This window comes from Cyprinodon variegatus, unplaced genomic scaffold (assembly GCF_000732505.1).
Source record: "Cyprinodon variegatus isolate N-32 unplaced genomic scaffold, C_variegatus-1.0 Scaffold1097, whole genome shotgun sequence".
Lineage (NCBI taxonomy): Eukaryota > Metazoa > Chordata > Actinopteri > Cyprinodontiformes > Cyprinodontidae > Cyprinodon > Cyprinodon variegatus.
Genome location: NW_015151550.1, coordinates 60,352 through 82,046, shown reverse-complemented (window position 1 = coordinate 82,046; position 21,695 = coordinate 60,352). Strand labels below are relative to the sequence as shown.

At 40.8% G+C, this 21,695-nt stretch overlaps 1 protein-coding gene across 1 annotated transcript in view; it reads left to right on the top strand.

The window, feature by feature from the left end:
• The first annotated feature begins 1,708 nt into the window (after positions 1-1,708).
• LOC107101453 (potassium voltage-gated channel subfamily A member 1-like) overlaps positions 1,709-21,695 on the top strand; it is a 44,114-nt gene continuing 24,127 nt past the window's right edge. Inside the window, exon 1 of the mRNA XM_015400386.1 lies at positions 1,709-4,317. Within this exon, the coding sequence (XP_015255872.1) occupies positions 1,975-3,699 (1,725 nt within the window). The 5' untranslated portion in view covers positions 1,709-1,974 and the 3' untranslated portion in view covers positions 3,700-4,317. The remainder of the gene's footprint in view (positions 4,318-21,695) is intronic.

Below are 21,695 nucleotides of genomic sequence, written 5' to 3'. Positions count from 1 at the left end.
ATGCCTAAATGCATTGAGTAGCTGCAATGGGATTTGTGTTTCCGAGGAACTGAACAGGTGAACCTACTATAGAGGGTGGTGAGTGTATCCTGATGAACTCAGCGGTAAAGTTACTTTAAAAACGGCGAGGGATGAAAGCAGTTTGTTTTATTGCAGAGAACAGAGGGTCTTTCATCATTCTCAAAGCAAGAAGGATGGGAACATTGGGACAGAGCGCAAAGTGTGACCCCGGGGCCCGGACTTTCTGCCACAGATGAGAGGTGGACACAAAGGCAACAAGGAAGCAGGAATAAAAGAGGTCATGACTTGTGTAGCAGCTTTTTAAGCCCAAACAGGATGCATTTAAAGACGGACTCCTTTTACAAATGGTCTCACATATTATGGTAGGTTTCATGATGGATTCTGTGATGGTGAGCAAACAGAAACCATGAGACTTCCACCTTCATGCCTCACAGTAGGTATAAGGTTCCCTTTGTGGAATGCATGATTTGGTTCCATCAAACAAGCACTTTTATCTGAAACAAGTACTTCCTTCCTTGACATGTCAGGGAACAATCCGTTAAATTTTGGTAATCAGCCAGATTAAGATTCAGATACAGGAATTTATTAAAGGATTTTTTAACATTGTTTAAAGGGGGTATTTGGCAGAGCAATAGGCTCCCACCCAAACCAGTGGATGGCAGCAGTGAATATTGACAGTTTCAGCATCAAGTATTATACTAAAGACAAAAATACAAAAAGGCCAACAGAGAGAGTCTGGCTGGTTTGTTAGCAGGATTGCTTGAAAAGTTATACACGGATTTTGATGACATTTTATCAGTGGCCCGCCTCATGTCGTTGGTAATGATCCAGACATTTTACTTTCAATTTGTTAATTTTGTTTTTTTATGTGTCCTGTCTGGCGATGTGGCAATAAGAATAATTATCTTGATGCCAAAAAGAGCCCAAATGGTTTAACTTTCACAAGTGGAGCAGTACGGCTATTGCCATATTTTACACTTGATTCATGCATAGAAATAGCTTTATTATAATTATGATAAGTAGAACAGGAAAGGAAAAACAGGAAAAAAGGAGAAAAGATGAAAGAAAGAGGAGATTAAAGTGAGATAACAATAAAACATCTTCAGTCTCGTTCATCAAATGCAAAGAGATGTAAAAATAACATTTTGTTAATTCCATAAAAGTTAAAAAAAATATCCACTGGACTTGGTTGCCAAGATTTGAAGACGTTTTGCCATCTCTTCAAATCTTGGAAACCAAGTCCAGTGGATATTTTTTAACTTTTACAGAATGGCTATGACCTGGATGACTGAGAAACTTCATCAGCAACATTTTTTTAAAAGTTTCATATTTTTAAAAAGGTTTATTTTGTAGGTGAATATTAATGAAAGGTGTAAATTAGCCATGAACAAACTGGGTGTGATTAGTAAACAGGTAAAGGATCAGCAGATTTTTATCTGAGCAACAGAACCAGTAAAACAACAACTTTGAAGTCATTTTTAATCCCATGAGGCTGATTTCAAAAAAGATGGATCAATCCTGAGAGAAGGCAGACAGATGTTCTTGGATCATGAAAATGGTCATTGCGCACCAAAGGTCGAGTCTTCACTCCCAGAGAGAGAGAGAGAGAGAGAGAGAGAGAGAGAGAGAGAGAGAGGGAGAGAGAGATGGGGAGGAAGAGGAGGGTGGACGGATCGTCTCTCATCCAGAGAGATTTTCAGCGGCGGCTGAACGCTTCATCCGCGCAGGAACATTTTCCCAACCATCTCTCTTTCATCCCAGTTTTCTTTTTTCTCTCCTCCTGCGGGGTTAGAGGTGACTTTCCCCTCAGAAAGCAACGCATGCCTCCCCGCAGAGAGGAGCCACGGCTGTGATTCAGCTCCGTCTCCATCCCCGTCCTGCCGGGAGGATGTGCGCGCCGCCGCTCAACAAGTCTCCGCTGTTTTTCCGCGGTTAACCGTTGATGGCGGCGGGATGGAGATAGCCTTGGTGAGTTTTGAGAGCGGCGGCGCTAAGGGGAGCGGCGGCGGAGGCAGCAATGCCGAGGAGAGCTGCAGGAACGCGCTGGAGGTCCCTCAGCCGGGGTTCGTTCAAAGTGGACTGGGAGAGGAGTTCGGTAAGGAGCTGAACACCCGGGGGAGCCCCCAGCAGCAGCAGCAGCAGCAGCAGCAGCAGCAGCAGCTGCGCAGCCCCTGGAAGATCAACGACATGAACAACACTCTGAGCTGCAGCGAGAACGCCATGGATGCGCTTTTACGCGCGGACCACAGTCCCCACCTGTTCGATGAGGACATGCTGGACATGGACATGGACACGGAGAGCAACGAAAGGGTTCTCATCAACATAGCCGGGCTCAGGTATGAGACCCAGCTGGGCACTTTGAACCAGTTCCCGGACACTCTGCTGGGAGACCCGGCCAAGAGGATCAAGTACTTCGACCCGCTCCGGAACGAGTACTTCTTCGACCGCAACAGGCCCAGCTTTGACGGGATCCTTTACTTCTACCAGTCCGGGGGGAAGATCCGCAGACCCGTCAACGTTTCCATCGACGTGTTCGCGGATGAGATCCGGTTCTACCAGCTGGGAGAGGAGGCCATGGAGAGGTTCAGGGAGGATGAGGGCTTCATCAAGGAGGAGGAGAAGCCGCTGCCGCAGAATGAGTTCCAGAAGCAGGTCTGGCTCATCTTCGAGTACCCGGAGAGCTCCAGCCCGGCGCGGGGCATCGCCATCGTGTCCGTCATCGTCATCACCATCTCCATCATAACCTTCTGCTTGGAGACGCTGCCAGAGTTCCGGGACGAGCGGGAGCTGGCGGTGAGCAGCCGGCTGGACAACAGCACCGCGCCGCGGCCCTCCCTCAACATCACCGACCCCTTCTTCATCGTGGAGACCACCTGCGTCATCTGGTTCACCTTTGAGCTGATCGTCCGCTTCTTCGCCTGCCCCAGCAAGTCCGAGTTCTCCAAGACCATCATGAACATCATCGACATCATGTCCATCATGCCTTACTTCATCACGGTGGGCACGGAGCTGGCGGAGCAGCAGGGCCAGGAGCACCAGAACGGCCAGCAGGCCATGTCCCTGGCCATCCTCCGGGTCATCCGCCTGGTCCGGGTCTTCCGGATCTTTAAGCTCTCCAGGCACTCCAAGGGGCTGCAGATCCTGGGTCAGACCCTCAAGGCCAGCATGCGGGAGCTGGGGCTGCTCATCTTCTTCCTCTTCATCGGGGTCATCCTCTTCTCCAGCGCCGTGTACTTTGCAGAGGCGGACGAGCCCGAGTCCCACTTCTCCAGCATCCCGGACGCCTTCTGGTGGGCCGTGGTCACCATGACAACGGTGGGCTACGGCGACATGCGGCCGGTGACGGTCGGGGGGAAGATCGTGGGCTCCCTGTGCGCCATCGCCGGCGTGCTGACCATCGCGCTGCCGGTTCCGGTCATCGTGTCCAACTTCAACTACTTCTACCACCGGGAGACGGACCAGGACCAGTCCAGCCTGAAGGACGAGCCCAGCGGGGCTCCGGAGAGCCCGGAGGTGAAGCGCAAAGGCAGCAGATCCTCGGTGAAGTCTCAGGATGTGGAGAAGAGCGCGGCTGACGGCGCGGCGGTGGAGAAGGCGAACATTAAAGCCAACAGCAGCTCAGACTTCAAGAAATCCCTTTACGCGTTCTGCCTGGACACCCGGGAGACGGACCTGTAGCCCCGCAGGACCCAGACTCGGTCTGATTCATGAAGTCCTGCAGTTCAAACTGAAACCCACACTTTAATCCCACACCCATCAGTGCATGCATGCAGCAGAGCGGCCCTTTAACCCCGCAGGAGGACATCCATGAACTCTGCGGGCTGCAGGATGAATTAGTGGGAAATGGGACATCAGGCCTCTGCAGAGGATAATCAGGGACAATCAGGACTCTGGATAATTACTGGACATGGCGGAGGATTAACCACACTCTGTGTACATAATGTAGGAAGAGTGAAAGAAAAAAAATACTTTATTCCTTCCTACACTTAGTCATGATGTTTACACCAAGCAGATGTGTACATATTCCCCACATCAGGATGGAGATTTAAGGATTTGGTGTTTTTTCTCTTTTTTGAAGGAAGGAAGTCTATTTTTGAGATGCAGACACGTTTTATGGAAAAGATTACTTTTTTTGTTTGGTTTTCTGGGAGCGGACCTCAGCCTTGTTGTTTCCGATCCATTTATTCTAAACAACTGTTTTATTTCTAAGGGGAAAAAAGGACATAAAATAAGAAAAAATAAAGAAAAGCCAAGAAGAGACAAGCAGAGAGCATCAGGAGCAACAAACTCTGACAGGTTAGTCCTAAACTCTAACCTTCTTATTTAATCTAAACTGTTGGTTCTAACATGTTCACTGCTTCATCAGGAATAATCCTAATTACAGGAATTTCAGGTTTTCCTTTGAATCGATACAACTTGGTGTTTGAAACATAATAAGCATGAATGCATCTAAATAAAAATGATGTAAAAAATGTAGCATTTGCCAAACCTCTGTCATTTAAACTCCTTAGAATAGAATAAATTAGAGCTTATTAAAGACTAAATCTGGACTTTATGGAAGAGAAGAAAGAAAAAATGTCATAATTTTTCATATTTATCTCAACCCATGTGTGTGTGTGTGTGGGGGGGGGGGGGGGGCAAACATGCAGAGGAAGGTTTTTTTATAAAGCGCCTTGAAACAAACTCTACGTATCAACCTGAATGTTAAGTTCCCACAACAATGGAGCATGGTGGTGGCACTATCATGATGTGGGGATGATCTTCAGGGGGAAGAGTTAATGTAATTAGATGCTGCATGGATATTAAACCTTGCTATCCTGGAAGAGAAGCTGTTAGAGGCTGCGTCCGATTTTATGATTTCAAATAAAAAATGTAAAAACTAAATTTTTTTATATCAAAATATAAAAACAAAGAGGCTTTTCAAAGCTGGTATATTTAACCTACTTCAGATGCTCCTTTTGCTGTAAATTATGCAGCTGAAAAAAGATGCGTGCCAATAAAGAGGAGGAGAATTTTATGAAAAGATATTCAGCAAAAAATTAATAAGTGCTCAGTTTTATTTTGAAAAGAGAGGAAGATAAACAAATAAGATGAAATATAAGACTACAATAATAATAAAAAAAAAAGGAAATCTTATATCTGATGAGGTTAATTTCAGTAACGGTGTCTGTCTGCTGTTACCACGTCGGTCATCCTGCATATTTGAGTGACAAAGCGGCCTAGTCAAAGCCCAACTGAGAATTTTTTCATTTCACTTTTATTTTATTTGCTAATTAATTTGGGATCACGGTTAGAAAAGATGAGGCTCAAAGAGCAAAGCTGCAGATCCAAGAACCGTCAGTAAGGAAGGCAAAAATAATTCAAATTCAGAGATCAAGAAAGAAAATATCACATGAAATTAGGAAGTTTAAGAAGTATCACCATCATTTACAAGACAAAAAACAAAGTTTGCCATGTTTGTTGATTTAAATCTATTTTCTTATTTCTGTGGTTAAATGTTTCCACAGTCTGTGCTTGTTTTTAGTTCTGGGTGGTTATTATGCTCTTATTTATAAGTTTCCTTTAAGTTAATTAGTATCCTTAATTAGTCAAAAAATATCTGCCTACTTGCTAATTTCATCCATACATTTGAATATCAACTGGAGTAAATACAATATGCATTTTTAAAATGATGATTTCATTTTCTAAGGGTGAAATATATTCAAAGCAATCCGATTATAAAAGGAACATAAGAATCAATAATTCGCTGTGATCAACGACAGGTTTTTAGCTCAGTTTTAGATGTTACACAATCTGAAGCTATTCCGCTGAGAAACAAAGTGGAAAAAAGAGATTTTTAGTAGCGATGATGTGTATTAATCTGAGTTAAGATAATAATTTACCACAAATAACAATAACGCGCATCTAAAATTCACAAAAAAAAAACATTTTTCGGGTTTATTGAAAAACGATTTGCTGTGTATATGATACATGAGTATATAAATAAACATCATTGGACCAAACAAACACGGTAGTGGTGATATGGTGATCAGGAGCTACTTTGCTGCTTCAGGTCCCTATTGTGGCCTGGCCTAGTCAAAGTTCAGGCATCAATTTGATTTGATGTTGAAAACCCTTTAATGAAACTAAACACGTCTGTGTTTACAAATATTGGTTTGAGACGATTAAGGAATGTCCTAAAAAATGCAAAAAAAACAAAAATATCAACCTATTCTCATTATGAGCGCGTGTGAAATCGTACGAAAAGTTATGCACCGTAATTTCGTACGTTTTGGACGTTTTTTTCGTTGTATGCGCATGTGACGCACCATTTGCGAATATAGAATATAAATTACAATTAGCCCTAACCCTGACCCTAAGATATAAAACAGCAAGCAAGGTTTTTAGAGACATGAAGAAGTGATTATTGCTCTGTTTTTCCCATTTTTACGTCCGTCCGCGGATCTGCTTTTTTGCATGCGCACTGATGTGGTTTTTTGAGGAAAAACGTCCAAAAACGTACGAAATAGTGTGCATAACTTTTCGTACGATTTCATATGAACTCATAATGAGAATATGTTGAAAATATATGAATTTCTCAGGCAATCTGATGCTTAGCATTTTGATTTTGAAGGGATTTGTTCTGCTTCTCTTTCCTTGAATTTAAGTTAGAAAGATCCTGCTGCAAATTAAAATGTACAATTAGGCTCATTAAGATGCAGGCAGGTGCCCTGAGCAAGATGGCGGCCCCACAACACTCAAAAGAATGGGTTTATTATCCCTGACTCTTCTTAAGTTTGTTAGAAGTGGACAAAGTTCAGCAGGTGGGAAGTGGATTTGCTCTTCCGCAGCAGAGGACAGATGGACTCTGCAGGCGCGTCGAGCCGTCAGCTGTCGCAGCATTTTCCCCGCAGCAGATGGGAGCTTCCTGCACTTTTGTCCTCAGAGACGCCTTGAAACCCAGAACGCTTTGGATATTTGTGAAGCATTTAATGAAGCAAACTGCTGACGGATTTGAGTTCTCATCATTTAAAGAGATGTTTTCATCGTTCACACTGAACTGGAAAAATGAAAAAAGGGAAAATATAAATCCTCGAGTAAAAAGAAAACAAAGCACCTCTGGCTCCAGTTGTTTAATGAAATCAGCTTCAGACGGCATCTGTTCCATTAGGACCAAAGCCTTCAGAATCAATACCGCTCTTTGGTTTCCCTCCTTCTAACAGATTTTAGAGAAACGATTTGCCTGTTAGCGGATTTATTGTCCACTTTATTCAGTCACTAATCCTACAATTACAGATGTGTGTTTCGGCCAATTAAAATAGGCAATTAAACCTACTTTTACAGAAACTTTCCAGAACATTCAGGTTTCCCCGGATATGAAGATAACTTACTTGGAACATTCTGGCTTCTTTACAAGAACTTATAGGGCAACTTTTAGAACCCTGTCCTACTTTAGCAGAACCGTTACAGAAGAGGTCCCAGATTAGTGGACTGTGATCCGGACTCAACCTGATTTAAAACATTTATAAATTACCACATGTTGTCTGACTGCAGTTTCTAATTTCACTTGCCCCTCTTCTCCTGTTAATACGGTAAAGCCCTGGGGAGCGTCCGGCTCCAGGCTGCACGTGATCCAAATGAGCCAATGAGCTGTCAGTCTGGGTTGCTGCTGCTGCTACTTTTAGACACAGCAGGCAAACCTGTGGCAAGCCGGGCGATGGGAAAGAAGGAGAAGACCATGAGAAAAAGAGAGCAGAGAAAGTGTGGACTGCTGGAAGAACTGCGGTGAACTGGTGAAAGAAAAGTGAAATGGCGTGCTCAAAGATGACCCTGCACATTTAGAGGATGTTTGGCTCAACCTGCTGCTGTGAAGCAGGATTCTCCACCATGAACAGAATCAACAATAAATCTGGATCCAGGCTCAGAATGAGCTCCTTGATATGTGCTTGAGAATGGCTTAGTCTCCGGTTAAACCCAGGTTTAAAGCCTTGCAGGGCAGCCTAAAGCCCACTGCCAGCATTAAGACAGAAAATAGAAAGAAAGAAAAAAAACGGTTCAGGTGTTTTATAAAATCTGGGAATCTATATACCAAAGTGAACGATTGATGTTCTCTACTTTTAAAATTTAGATTTTAAAAAGGAAAAATCTTCTATTTCTCATATTTTGTATTTAAAAGTTCAATGTATAACATGGAGGCATAAACACCTCATTTTATTTCAGTGTTAAATTCTGTTTAAAGTAACAGATCATTAAAAATGTCTCCGGATCTTTACTGGTTGATGATTTTCTTTATTCGGACCCAGCTGATTTTTAATTGGTTACTGCTGCTTTAGAGTAATGGAGCCTAGGTGGAAGTTGAACTGAATGAACTGATTACTCGCCTTCATGCCTCTGACACCAGCTAATCAGCTTTGAACCGCACCTCCCTGAAAGCCCAACCAGCATCCAGAGTTGATCTTAAAAGTCTCCAATCCACAACTCCGTCTGCTAGCAAAGCGCAGGCAGTGATTGCGACATGTCTGACTTCAATTTAGATGACCCAGATTCAACCCCCCTCCAGCCCCTCCTCCACCATCATAGCTAAAGCTTCATCAGAGTTGAATTCTGACTCTCACTGCACCGAACGTGTCTCATTTCAACCGGTCTGGCAGCAGACCGCCATGTTGAGCCTGGCTCTGCCAGAGGTTTCTTCCCAAAGGGGAGTTTTTCCTCTCCACTATCGCTCCATGCTTGCTCATCGTGGACAGGTTCTCTCTACCTGTTTTATCCAGCTGGACTTCCATCTTCCAGGTCCCTGAGTGAAGCTCTACTATCAGCTCATGCAGTGGATCTCTCCATACAGCTCAGCAGACCGTCCCTCCAACCAGCAGACTTTGGACTGACCAACTTTATCCATTTCCACCGCCAGTAACAGGCCTGGGGGGGAACCTACCTGTTCTTTGCTCCTTTTCATGCATATCAAGCCAAATTCAGCGCCATGTTTCATGCCGAGGTCTGAGCGCCAACGTACGGAGGCGTGTTGCATTCACCAAAGAAAAAGAAATCAGACAGCTTATCTCATAATTACGAGATATTATCTCATAATTACGAGATCTTATCTTGTCAACAGCTCCATTAATACAGATTCCATGTGGTTTTAGTTTTTCATGTGAATCGACGTGCTGCATGAAGTTGGGACCTGGTTGTTTTAAACGATTCTGAAGCCTCAGCTGTTCTCCTGGAGGATCTAGGATTTTGAGAAGGTACCGGCGGACAGTTCTTTATGAAACCACCAAACCAGCTGGAATGCATTTTAGATGCATTAATATATAACCATAAAGCATCCTATGCTGGTTCAATTGCTCCTGCAGGAACAGTGCGACTTCCAGCAGGTCAGAGTGGACATTTTCGCCTAAAGAATCCTAAGGATTTACCACGCAGTGCTGTCAAATTAAAACTAATTCCATCCACAATGAGGAAACTCAGTATTTCCCAGTTTCACAAACCTAAAAGGACATAAAATCAGATTAAATTCAAAAACCCCACTAATTGTTCACCTTTCATGTAGCGTAGCTCAGCAATGACTGTCCTTCCGGATCTCCTAAATATAACATATTATCTTATAACTATGAGATTTTATCTCATAATAATAAGATAATATCTCATAATCTTGAGATCTTATCTCGTAGTTACGAGAAAAGATCTTATAATTACGAGATAAAATATCATAATTACGATGTACCAATCTCGTAATTATGAGATGAGCTTTCTGATTTTTCTTTTTTCTTTGGTGAATGCAATACACTTCCCTACCAAACACAAAATTCTTCAAATTTTCTTTTATTTCCGTGTGAATTTTTCAGAATGAACTTTTCAACAAAGCACTGCTTCTCTTTGGAAAATAGAGACAACTTTCTTCAGATTTAATAAGATATTAATGGAAACTAATGCTTACTTTGCTTTACCTTACCAGGTGCTTTCTAGAACTGCCTGTAGATGCCTTCTGCAAAACTCACAGATAAACTTTTCAGGAACCTACCAAGAACAACTTGGTACAAACTTACAGATTCCTTTCCTACAATTCTAAATGTATAATAAGGAACTTTGCTCTAACTGGTTCTACTGCAGATTTCAGGTTAATATCCAAAAGTGTGAATCTAACAGAACATTATGAAAACTAGCATCAGTTAGAAAGTTGGTTTGCTGGATCCTACAGGGGAACCTCCTGAATCATAATACTTTACCAAAACGTACAAATTACTTTCCTGGGGTTAACGGGTAGGTTTAGCAAAAGGTTGAAGTGAAAAGTTGTTTCAAAGTTACCTTTAATAAACAGATTGAATTTTACCACTGAAGTAGAATAAACTGGGTAAGAAGTAAAATGGCAGCTGAGACTAAAGCCTTTAAGAAGGTTTATTGGTGCGTTCTGTTTTATACATTAACATTCTGGAGGTTAGAATATTTCTTACTTATTTATATATTTTATTTAATTCCTTTATTTTGTTCAGAGTTTTAAAAAGCATTCTTAACTCAGAAATCTAAGCTTAAGTTTTTATTTTTATTTTAGAAATCTGCTTTTAATCTGAAGGACGAGCCTCATCAGAACGTATATCCTGGTTCACTGAAAATGACTGTTTAAATAGGAGGACTATAAATTAGATGAAATGAATGAAACCACCCTGTCAGGCTGTTCATCTGTCTAAAAACGTCAACCTGCAGTTTAATTTGTCTCTTAATCATCTCGGCAGCTTTCCTCTTTCTGTCATCATCCATCAGCTGCCTCCACCTCCTCCTGAACCTTTCAGGGACACTTCTGTCAGTTTCTGGGAGCCATCCAGGTCCCCTCGCTGCCTGGATCCGGTTAGATTACATAAATGTTCCCGTTAACTCATCAAGTCATCCACTTTCAGCTCTATGGGCGGCTTTTTACGTAAAAAAAACAGCCTTTCAGCTTCATGGCTGATCATGAAGCTGTAGGATGAAATCTGTCCTGTCGATCCATGTACCCTCGCTGTTAGCCTCTGTTTTCTCATATGAAATCACAGCCAAAGCCTCAATCAATGCTTTATTTTTATGTCCTGGCGCCGTTAAAACTGACAGTTGTATATTTAATGTTTATTTTAATGTGAATATTCAGCTTTAGTAAACTCCCTCATGTCTTCTTGATCTGATTAACCTTCTTTCTTAATAGAATAGAAAATCCAATTATTGTCCCACAATGTGGAAATTGTGGCATTAAAGCAGAAAAAGATTTTAGCAAAAGTGGTCACACAAATGTAGAAATTAAAAAGTGTATAAAAATAACAGAATAAGAAAAAAATAACAGAGTTAAAAAATAATAATAATGAAATACTGTACTGTACAATGTTTTTACTATTTAAATACCGTGCATCTAGGGAATAAATAACCAATATACCGCTATGGACATTTTTACAGTAATTTGAAAATAGCAGCAACATCAGAGATGTGCAAAATGAAAGCGGTAGAAACTACAAAATCAGTCTTCCAGCTGCTGGGAGGAAGGATCTGTGATAACGCTCCCTGGTGCATTTAAGGTGCAGCAGTCTGTCACTGAAGGAGCTGTCCAGTTCAGCACCAGCTTCATGCATTGGGGGGGGGGAGATGTTCATTTAGTTAGGATCCGTCTGTTTCCCACCTCCTGCACTGAGTCCAGAGGGCATCCAATCAGAGCTGGCCTTCCTGATCAGCTGATCCAGCTGCTTCCTCTCAGCTAAAGTTACGCCACTGCTCCAACAGACAGATCCATAGATGATTGCTGATGCCACAGCAGAGTCATAGAAGGTCTTTAGGAGCGCCCCCTGCAGTCCAAAAGACCTCAGTCTCCTCAGCAGGAAGAGTGTGCTCTGACCCGTTCTTGATATTAAGGATATTAAAAGATGACTTTCCCACATTTTTAAGTCAACTATGACAGCAGTCGTGTCTGCAGGCCTGGTTTTGCATGTAAGCCCATGTGAGCTGGCTCTATACTCCAGATCTCAGAGGAAAGACGCTGGAAAACACTCTGGGACTCTCCACTTTCCTCTCAGATGTGTAACAACAGCTGAACTAACAGCACAGATGTTGTCTCCGAATTACATAAGTGGAGCGTTTCTCAGCTGAAAATGAGCCTAAAAAAAGTGGATTTTGACAAACGCTGCTTTGGTCAAACTTCCAGTTATTTGAAGTCAAGAGAGGAGCCAGATGCATTAGAGTCTCTCTTGAAACTTTCTCCATTTGAAGTCATCATGAGTCTTAATGGCAAAATAAGCAGTTTAGAAGGTTCTACCTTCCCTACCGCTCAGAAAGATTACCTTTGTGTTAAGCAACAAACTAATGATAACTCCCTCGCTGTGGCTCCTCATCTGTATTATTATTATTAACACTATTTCCCCTCCTTTGATTTTTCCTTTATAATTGTTTCTTCCTGTCCTGTTTTCTGGTTGTTGTGACGATGATCCAATTAAATCAACTATGAAAGAAGGGAAAAGTCAAATTTTCCACCGTTTGTGTGGAGCAAAGTTACTCACTATCCCAATCCAATATAAATATCAGATATCGATCCAATATTACTACAAAACTCATGTCAGATTTTATCACCCGGCGTCTAAAATCGTCGATATTTTAATGTTAATAGAAAAACTCTGCTTCTTTTTAAGGTTTCTGTAACTCACTGTTTAATATTACAATGGTCAGTTGTTCTCATACTTTTTATTACTGAACTTCTTCTCTGTTTTAGTAACATCTTTTTTTAGCCTTTTCTAACATTTTACAGTACAAATGAGGTAATTAAAGTATGTCTATTTCATGCTAATATCATATGAGGCGATTCTTAAAGCTGTAATATGGATATCAGATCAGAAACTAAAAGGTTGTATCGGGACATAGCTAACTATAAGAAAACCAGTCCCACATCTTGGTTGCCGGGCAACCACTGTCCGATTTTTTTTTCCCTTTTCGGGCCGATTCTCCAGTCAACTGAAAATTTGTCGATCGGGCCCACTTTCAGCCTGCGATCCGCCTCTCATGACCGCCCCCCCCGATTGGGAATCGAAAGCTCGATAGAAAATCAAACATGTTTGAAATTCAGTCGGTGGTAAAGTGGCCGTGGGCAAATCGCTCAGTGGGCAAACAATGATTAACTTCTTCTTCTTCCTCTCAGATGTAAACCCAGCAGCATGGCGGGGGGGCAATGAGCGAAATGGAGTTCTTCCTGTCAAACTGACAGACCGTAGTAGCCACGTTAGCTCAGCCATGTTTTAGTCCAAATATGTGGTCGCCTTTTTAGGGCTTTCAGAAAAATTGCATAAATTGCCAAGGCAGCGCGTTTCACTCTAGTGAGCTTCATATTTAACAGGAGGCATCGACACTTCCATCTTTTTCCTCTTCTACTGGTTTGGATTCCAGATAGACGAGTCCGAGTAGCGCCGCTGCGGAGCTGAGTCTGACGTGGTTTTTAGACGCACAACGTGAGCAGGTAGATCGCATCAGAGCGTCGGGTCACACGGTGTGAGAACAAACATCGTGAGCTGGGAACTTTTACACCGTGCAGTTTTCTCGTACAGTGTGAGCTGAAGCTGCGGGCAACGATTAACAAAAATTGTACAGTGTACAGGAAGCTTAAAATGCCTATGTCACATAAACAGACATTTTTTAGCCTTTTATTAGGCAATTTAAATTCCAAAATATCAAGTTGAGGGGGTTATTTTAGGAAAGAACAAGAATTTTGTTCTTTTTTTAACAGAAAAAATATATCATCATGGTAATAATCAAGATCAATATATTTACCAAAAATGGTAAAAGAAACGAATCAAAACGGCGCTTCTGTAAGAAATTTGTGAGAAACACTGACAAAACACTTAGCTTAGATTATTAACTTTTTAAAGCTTTTTAACTTTAAATTTGTTATTAAACTTTTTAACCTAACTTCTTCACTTTATTTACAGTAGGTAACGTACCACACACAGTAGGCAACATTACATTACTGGTGGAACTCTGTGAAGCAGTTACACTCTGCAGACAACATGGGACCTCATGATTCCTCCCATAGTAGCTTCATCTGGTCTGTTCCTGTTTGGCTGTGACTCCATCCTGGAGAGAAATATCAGCTGTGCTGCTGCCATCAACACCTTTGTTTCTAGATGTTGGAGCTTGGCCTGTTTTCCAGTGTAGTCCTGTTTCTCTGACTGTGACTAACTGGATGTGCTCTCTTCATCCTCTGACATGGGAGCTGGCTCGGAGCTCGTCTGCCTGGCTGTGTGTTTCCTGGACGGGGCCGCCTGTGGAGCTGGTTGACAGTTGCCTTTTGTATCTATGCTTCTTTTTCTATGTCTGCTTCTGTCTCCTTGAACCCCAGTGGGCCTCAGCAGATGGCCGCTCACACTGAGCCTGGTTCTGCTGGAGGTTTCTTCCTGTTCAAAGGGAGTTTTTCCTCTCCACTGTCGCTACAAGCATGCTTAGTGTGAGGGATTGCTGAAGAGTCAATGAGTCGATGCAATCAGCTGGTTTTCCTTAGATAGAAAACTTTGAATCAATTTAACTGGATGATCTGGTGAACTGGAAAGTGACCTGAGATGAGATGTGTTGTGAATTGATGCTTTAGAAATAAACTGAATTGATATTATTTTGCCTTGTTTGCTTCAAAGTGGTGTTTATATCAAAGTTATCGAAACAGTAACTTGGACGATAAGGGTTAAGTTTGTATCTTAAAATAATGCACAAAGAGGTATTTCACTGGATATATGAATCTTCTGATAAATACTCATGACTTCTGTTTACTGAGCAGCAGCTCCTCTCTGTCCTGTAAAAAGAAAGATTGATTAATAAAATAAAAGGTAGAAAAATTAAATATCTAAAATTGATTAATCATTAAGAGTAGACCAGCTCCGAAGAATGTTATTCGCTGAAATAACAAACAACTCAGAGCAAAAATGTAGTCAAAACGGTGAAAAGTATGGATATAATTAACATTGAAGTATTTGTCAGTATATTGCTCTAGCTAGAGCTTAGTTACCTAACAAGAAAATATGTTTATCTGGATTCTATTTATTAGACATTTTGGTGTAAATTCTACTAGCGTTGTCCCAATAATAAAATTTCAAACTAGATATAGATCATGAGGATTAATAATAAAAAAAAACAGTTATAAAGATTTAAAAATATATATATTATTCTGAAAATTCTGCCTTTTCCATTTTAGCATAGAACATGCTTTTTCATTAGAATCAAAGATGCTACTTTAAAAAAATGTGTAAATGAGAGCAAGAAGAAAACCTCCCAAATATAACATCATATAGATTTTTTTGTTTTCTAAAGTATTATTCTTTTAACTCATACTTGGTGAGGATGGTACGCCAGCTTAGCATCATATCCGAGTACAGCATTTGATTTCCGATACGTCTCTGTCAGGATTTGGTTACGGATTGTTGACCCAAAAGCAGAGGCAGGAAGGCAGAGGTGAATTTCTTTAGATTTAAAGAAAGGGAAACTGAAAACAAAAGCAGGTTATCCAAAAATCCAATAATGAAAACAAAGTCCAAACTAACATGAAACCAGGAGTCCAAAAATCCAAAAGAATCAAACATAAACACTAGTAAAAACGAACCAGAAACCATGGAGACATCAGGGGAATCACTGTCACAACGAGGAAGTTTGACGAAGTTAGGCGGTGTTTGACGAGGACCCAGCAAAGGAGAACTGAACAGAAAGGGCTTTTAAAGGAGACTGAGACAAAGAGGGGGCTAACGAGGAAACTGGGAGCAGGTGTGCACAGAACAAGAGAGGGAAAGAGCTAGGAAGGAAGGAGAACACAAGAGGGCAGCAGAGAGCAACAACTAGAAACCTGGAAGACTGGAAATAACAACAAAATGTTAATTAAATTACTAGGACTATAAAACATGGAGAAAAGAAAACCTAACAGAACCCAGACTAGGACAGGACAGTATCGACATTATTGACGAACCTAATTGCTGAAATCCTACGGTATTTCTATTTAAAGTTATCATTTTGTAACAATAAAACCTTTAGTTTTAAACTTAAGTTTAATAAATAGTTTTTTTTATTTCCTTGCTTAAGTAATAAAGTGGGGTAATTACATTTGCCCTTAAATTAAATGATTACTAAAGGTTTTAAAATGTAATTTTATTTGATTTATTGCTTCCATCATCAGATGTTGCTGTTTTTGCCATTTGTTGACAAGTTAAATGTTTGCCTCATTAAGAGCAGAATTACTTTTACAACTTAACAATGAAACTGAAATGTTGAGATTATTTGAGGCTCTTCAACATTAGCAACATATCCCACATTAAATGCAGCTAAATGAAATAGCCGCGCTCTGCTGGATGCATCAATTAGCCCGATCTAACCGGACTTTCCAGGAGGACTGGACGACATCCAGGCAGCTGAAGTTCTGGCAGAGATCCGGCTGCCTTGTAATCCGGTGTACCGGCTGCTGATTCAAATTAGGAGCAGCCGTCTGCTGCTGGCAGCTGCATAAACAGAGAGCGGCCCAGTGACTGATAAAACACTAAAAATCTGATTCATTTAGGATGTTTCCTGGTTCACTGCTAATCTGTCAGGGTTTTATATTTGGTACGAAGAAGCCGAAAAATTCATCTGAATAATTTTTCTTTAAACAGCAACTCCTTTCAATCTGTTTTGTATGTATTTTTGCGAGAAGCACGGATCTGGATCTGGTTTCAGAATCTATCCAGTATGTTTGGGGACAGACTGGCTGCAGGATCTTCCAGAGGTTTGTCCTTAGATCTGGACACCGGAGCAGTGGGGTAGTCTATGAGATACAGCATATAACTACTAAAAATATCACATTAATTTGTGTATAACCACCTAAAATATGCAGGATTTGAATGGAATCAATGTTTAAGGAGTTCTGTCTTTGTTAATTTCTAGGTTATTTTAGTTGTGAATGAGAGAGAGACTAGATCTGCAGCTAGATTGGCAACATTTGAGCCCTCTTTTATTTCCTCCTATATGGGTTGGTAGTGCAAACTGAACGCCACCACAGACGTGGGAAAGGCATGGATGCCATTATAATGATAAATATAAAAGAGAGGCAGGAGAACGTGGAGCAGCTGGAGGGAGGGGGTCCTGGCCACGGCGAATGACTGGGAGATGCAGACCTGAAGAAGCAGCTTAAATTCCCTGAGGTGATAGCCCACACTAGCCTGAGACCAGACATTGTTCTGTGGTCTAAAGGTACCAAGCAGGTGGCGCTCATGGAGCTGACTATCCCCTGGGAAGAGAGGATGGAGGAGGCCTATGAGCGTCAGCTCAATAAATACCAAGCCCTCATCCTAGAGAGCCAGCAAAATGGATGGAAGACCTGGAATCTCCCAGTGGAGGTGGGCTGCAGAGGCTTTGCTGCTCGCTTTGGAGAGCCCTTGGACTGCTGGGGATTGAAGGGCTGGCCAGGAAGCGGCGTGTGGCCAACGCCACCGAGCGGGAGGAGGAGGCATCTCGCTGGGTTTGGATGCAGCATGAGCTGCGCTGGCAGAACCGAAGCTCTGAGTGAAGAACTGAAGACAGAGTTGGGTGGCATTCAGTGGGGGTGGGTCTGCCGTTGAGCCCCTCCGAGGTGTCATGGGCTTAAATCAACTAAACACCAGTGAAGGGGGGGTGCCCATTGGACAACCTGCTGAACCTACCCAGCTCCTATTCCAGGAGAGAGGGAGAGAGCGATGCCACTGGCCCACAGATGGTGCAGGGGCAACTACCTGTTCATTTGGGCCAGTGGCGATCTCCCTTATCGTATTTTGCATATGTATCTAAAATCTGTTTTACTAACTGAGTTTCTTCAAGCAAAGGACAACCAGGAAAAGTCTAGCGTCTGCAGGTTGTGGTAGAGCTGTGCTGCAGGAGGCCGTCTGAGGTGTTGGAGTCTCGCTGCTCAATCTGACTGCAAGACAGGGGTGTGCAAACCCTGCAGCGTAACTTCTACATACTTTCTATACCCAAAACACATAAGTTCTCAATTATATTAAAATGAATATTGATTTGCACTGCCGACTGCTTATATTTGCACTGCCGACTGCTTATATTTGCACTGCTGACTGTTTATTCACAGCAAAAATTGTTTACATTTACATCTGCAGTAACGTACTTTAACTGTAAAATCCAATTACCTTCCACTGCGCTTTAATTTAGATAGCTTCTGGCCAAACTTTATTTATTAATTTTATAGTAAAACCCGTCTCATTGCCTTGTATCTGTGCACTGACAATAAAGTTGAATCTAATCTAAAAAAAAAGCATGAAAAATAAATAGTAAAAACACAAAATCCACAGCTGAAATAGAATTTTATGAAATATAAAGTAAATCTGAATATTTAGCCTGTAAAATATTTTATGTGGTTAAGTTTAAACGTCTTTTCTATTTTGAATGCGCTAAAAGTTTAAAGATTACTACTGTTTTTATACAATGCAGATCAAGAACAGTCTAAGGAAACTATAGGAAATGCAAAATGTTAATATTTTCAGTTATTTAACACCAGCACACTGATAAAGTGTTGTTTGACTGTTTTTGGTCCAAAAGGTTTTCTAAAATGCGTTAAAAGAAATGATCAAAAATAAACTAGACTTCAACGCTGGTCCAGATATCAGAGGTGAATCGATTCATTGACTTCTCTGTCTTAGTTTGGAGAGAAATTCTATGGGGATTTTAGAGGATTTCATTTAAGTTCAACACTAGGTCACAGATATTAAAACATAAGAAATAAAACTAGCATTCCAACTCAAAGCAGGACAAACGATGTGTTTTTAAAAGAGACTGAACACCAAAGAAAAGAGTCCAGCAGATGGAAGCAGTTTGAACCTACGTTTGATTCGGGTCTCGCTGCTTTTTAGTGACAAATAAAGCCGATGAAGTGATCAAACATGGAGAGAAAAATCAATTACTGTTGGGATATTTTAATAAACTTAATTCAAGGTCCTGGCCATTTCTCCGAGTTAAAACAAAACGTCATCTGACAGGATGGATCAGAAGGGCATTTCAAAGTAGAACGATGAGTCATGCATGAAAAGGAATGACAGAGGAGGAAGAAAAGTTTAGCCTCTAGTCAGTTTGGTTGGTAACTTATAATTACACCACAATAAAAAAAAAGAAATACTCCTGCACCATTAGATCGTGTTAATAAACAGAAAACAGGGTTTTATTTTTTACTGCGGTCTGCTGGATATGCACTGGACATGCTTTGACTGAGTATTTATAAATTATTTCACAATATTTACACTATTTTTTTAATGAATATGTGCAAATATATAAGACACACCCGACTAGATGAACGCATTCATCTGTCATCCCTGATATTTCTTCTATTTTTTTGTAAAGCAAGCTCAACAGCAGGTTCTTTTCTTTTTTCTTTTTTCTTTGCATTTCCCAAACCCTTTTTCTGCACAACCTTTGCAAAGCAAACAGCTTTGTTTTTTTAGAAAATTGCATTTTTGTCGTTTCCCACTGAACACACATTAAAATATGCTGACATTTCTATATTTATATAAACTATCAGAATACAGAATGTCTGATTTTTTTCAGAACAGCAATGTTTACAGCACAGAGAAAGCGTCTAACATTTACAGCATCCCCCAAAAACTGCAGGTGCTTTTAAAGCAGGAGGAAGCAATGATTGGTGTTGCTTATAAAATGTTTTAAATGAATGTTAAGATATTAATATAGCTAGGATTAAATTGTGATTTTAAAGGATTTTTATCCGTGAGTAAAAAGAGGCCGATTGACTTTTATTTTTTTGACTGCAGCAGGTCCAATTACAGTAGTAACCAATCAAAATGTCCCTACATTCCTTAATGGGTCCTTGGCTGGTCCCTTACAATTCCTTTTATAACATCTAAAATATTCTTTATGTCATGAATAGGAACATTAAGATCTAAAGAGAAACGATATCTCCTGGTCAGACCCTGTGATTCAGTGACAGTGAAAAACATATGCACATCCAGGAGGCAGCCAGGGGCTGGAAGTTGGAGGGGATTTTGATGCCATTGGGCTAGCTTTGACAGGGAGGGGCCATTTTAAAAGGCTGCTACTGTAGGAACATTTATTTAAGGTCTGAGGAAAGTATATTTCTTTCATATTCTTTGTTTAGAGTGAAATTTTAATTAGATGAAGTTTTAGGGAAAGTGCCTTGGTGCAGAAGGAAGATTAGTTTTGCGATCCCCTTTTCTTTTTTTTATCAAAAGATTTTTCTTTTAATGCTTCTTAGATTTAAATGTTAAAGTATGAAAAGCTAGAATTAGTTTAGAAAAGAAATATGATATAAACCAGCATATAAAGCCAACATGTACCATCTTTAAGCAACAGTAAACAGAACTCAAACTAGCTGTCTGCACTTTTTTTGCATCTCAATGAGAACAATGTTTATATTTTTTAAGATAAACAGCTGAAATACTAAATATTAGCAAAAAAAACGACATCTCCTGTTAGGATACGTGTTTTAGTATCTTGTTTTTTTTTCTTTTTTATTTTTTAGATTAAGAAACTAAAAAGAAAATGGAATTTCACAGGAAATTATTTTAGGCCCCATTTTATTTACCTTGGTTTTTATGATCATATCGAAAAATATTTTAATCTTAAGGTAAAAGATAAAATCATGGTTCATCTTTTTTGTACCTGGATATTCATCTGAGGGATTGTTCTTGCAGATTTCAAGAAAAAAATACTAAAAAAAGAAAAAAAAAGAATCTTTTCAGAAGGACATCAGTATCTTTATTATTTTTCACTAACATATCTTTGGAGAATCTCCCCCTTATTTCATCTTTTCTTTCGTAATGTTTTCTCTTGAAGTTCTGTTTGTGGATTGACTTTTCTGACCTTGAACTCCTCGCCTTGCTGAGAAAGCCAGATCTGAGCCCACTCTTTAAGTCGCGTCCTCCAAAACTTCAGAAAGGAGATTATAAAAGTCTGCAGCTGTCAGGATGAGTGATGTCTCATTTCACTGAGGGCTGAGAGGCGGTCAGAAAGCATCCATGACTAAACTGAGCTGCAGTCCGAGCAGTTGCTATATGACACATAATATCCACAACATTTACATGCAATACGCCATAACGGTGCTATTTTTATCTACGTTAATGCATTTAATTTCTACGGGTATCTATTGCTGTGGGTGATGGAAAAATCAGTGAGTAATTAACCGTGCATAAACACTCGAGTTTGAAACTATTAATTCATGACTGTCAGAAATAAAAAGGTGAAACTGAGGCTCAGTTGTAGACACGACCAAAGCTTTTGGCAGCGGAAGCTGAATATAAAGATGGAGGAGAGGCTTGAATTCACAGGGATGATTAACATGAGCTTCAGTCTGCAGCGACCTCTGACTCTGCACAGGCCAGCAAAGTGCTCCGAGCGCATGAGACAAAGCAAAGAGGAAGTTACATAACGCACACATTCATAGAAAAATATAAATATATCTGAGCGCGCACACAGAGAGAGCCGGTCCTCAGCTGCAGGCTCCAATGCTGCCTGAAAAAAAGAGGCAGATCATCCAGAGAGCAAAGATTGGACAGAATGAGCGACTTTCAGCCTCCATCGCTGATTCTGCTGCTAATGTAGCTTAGCGGACTTTTATAGAATAAACCATCAGAACTACTGCAGGCTTTTAAATGAGATGTAAAACTCCTCTTTAAAAGAGAAGTCCGTTCACATGGGCGGTTCTAGAAAGGGGCCAACGGGGGCCAGGGCCCCTGTAGCTAATG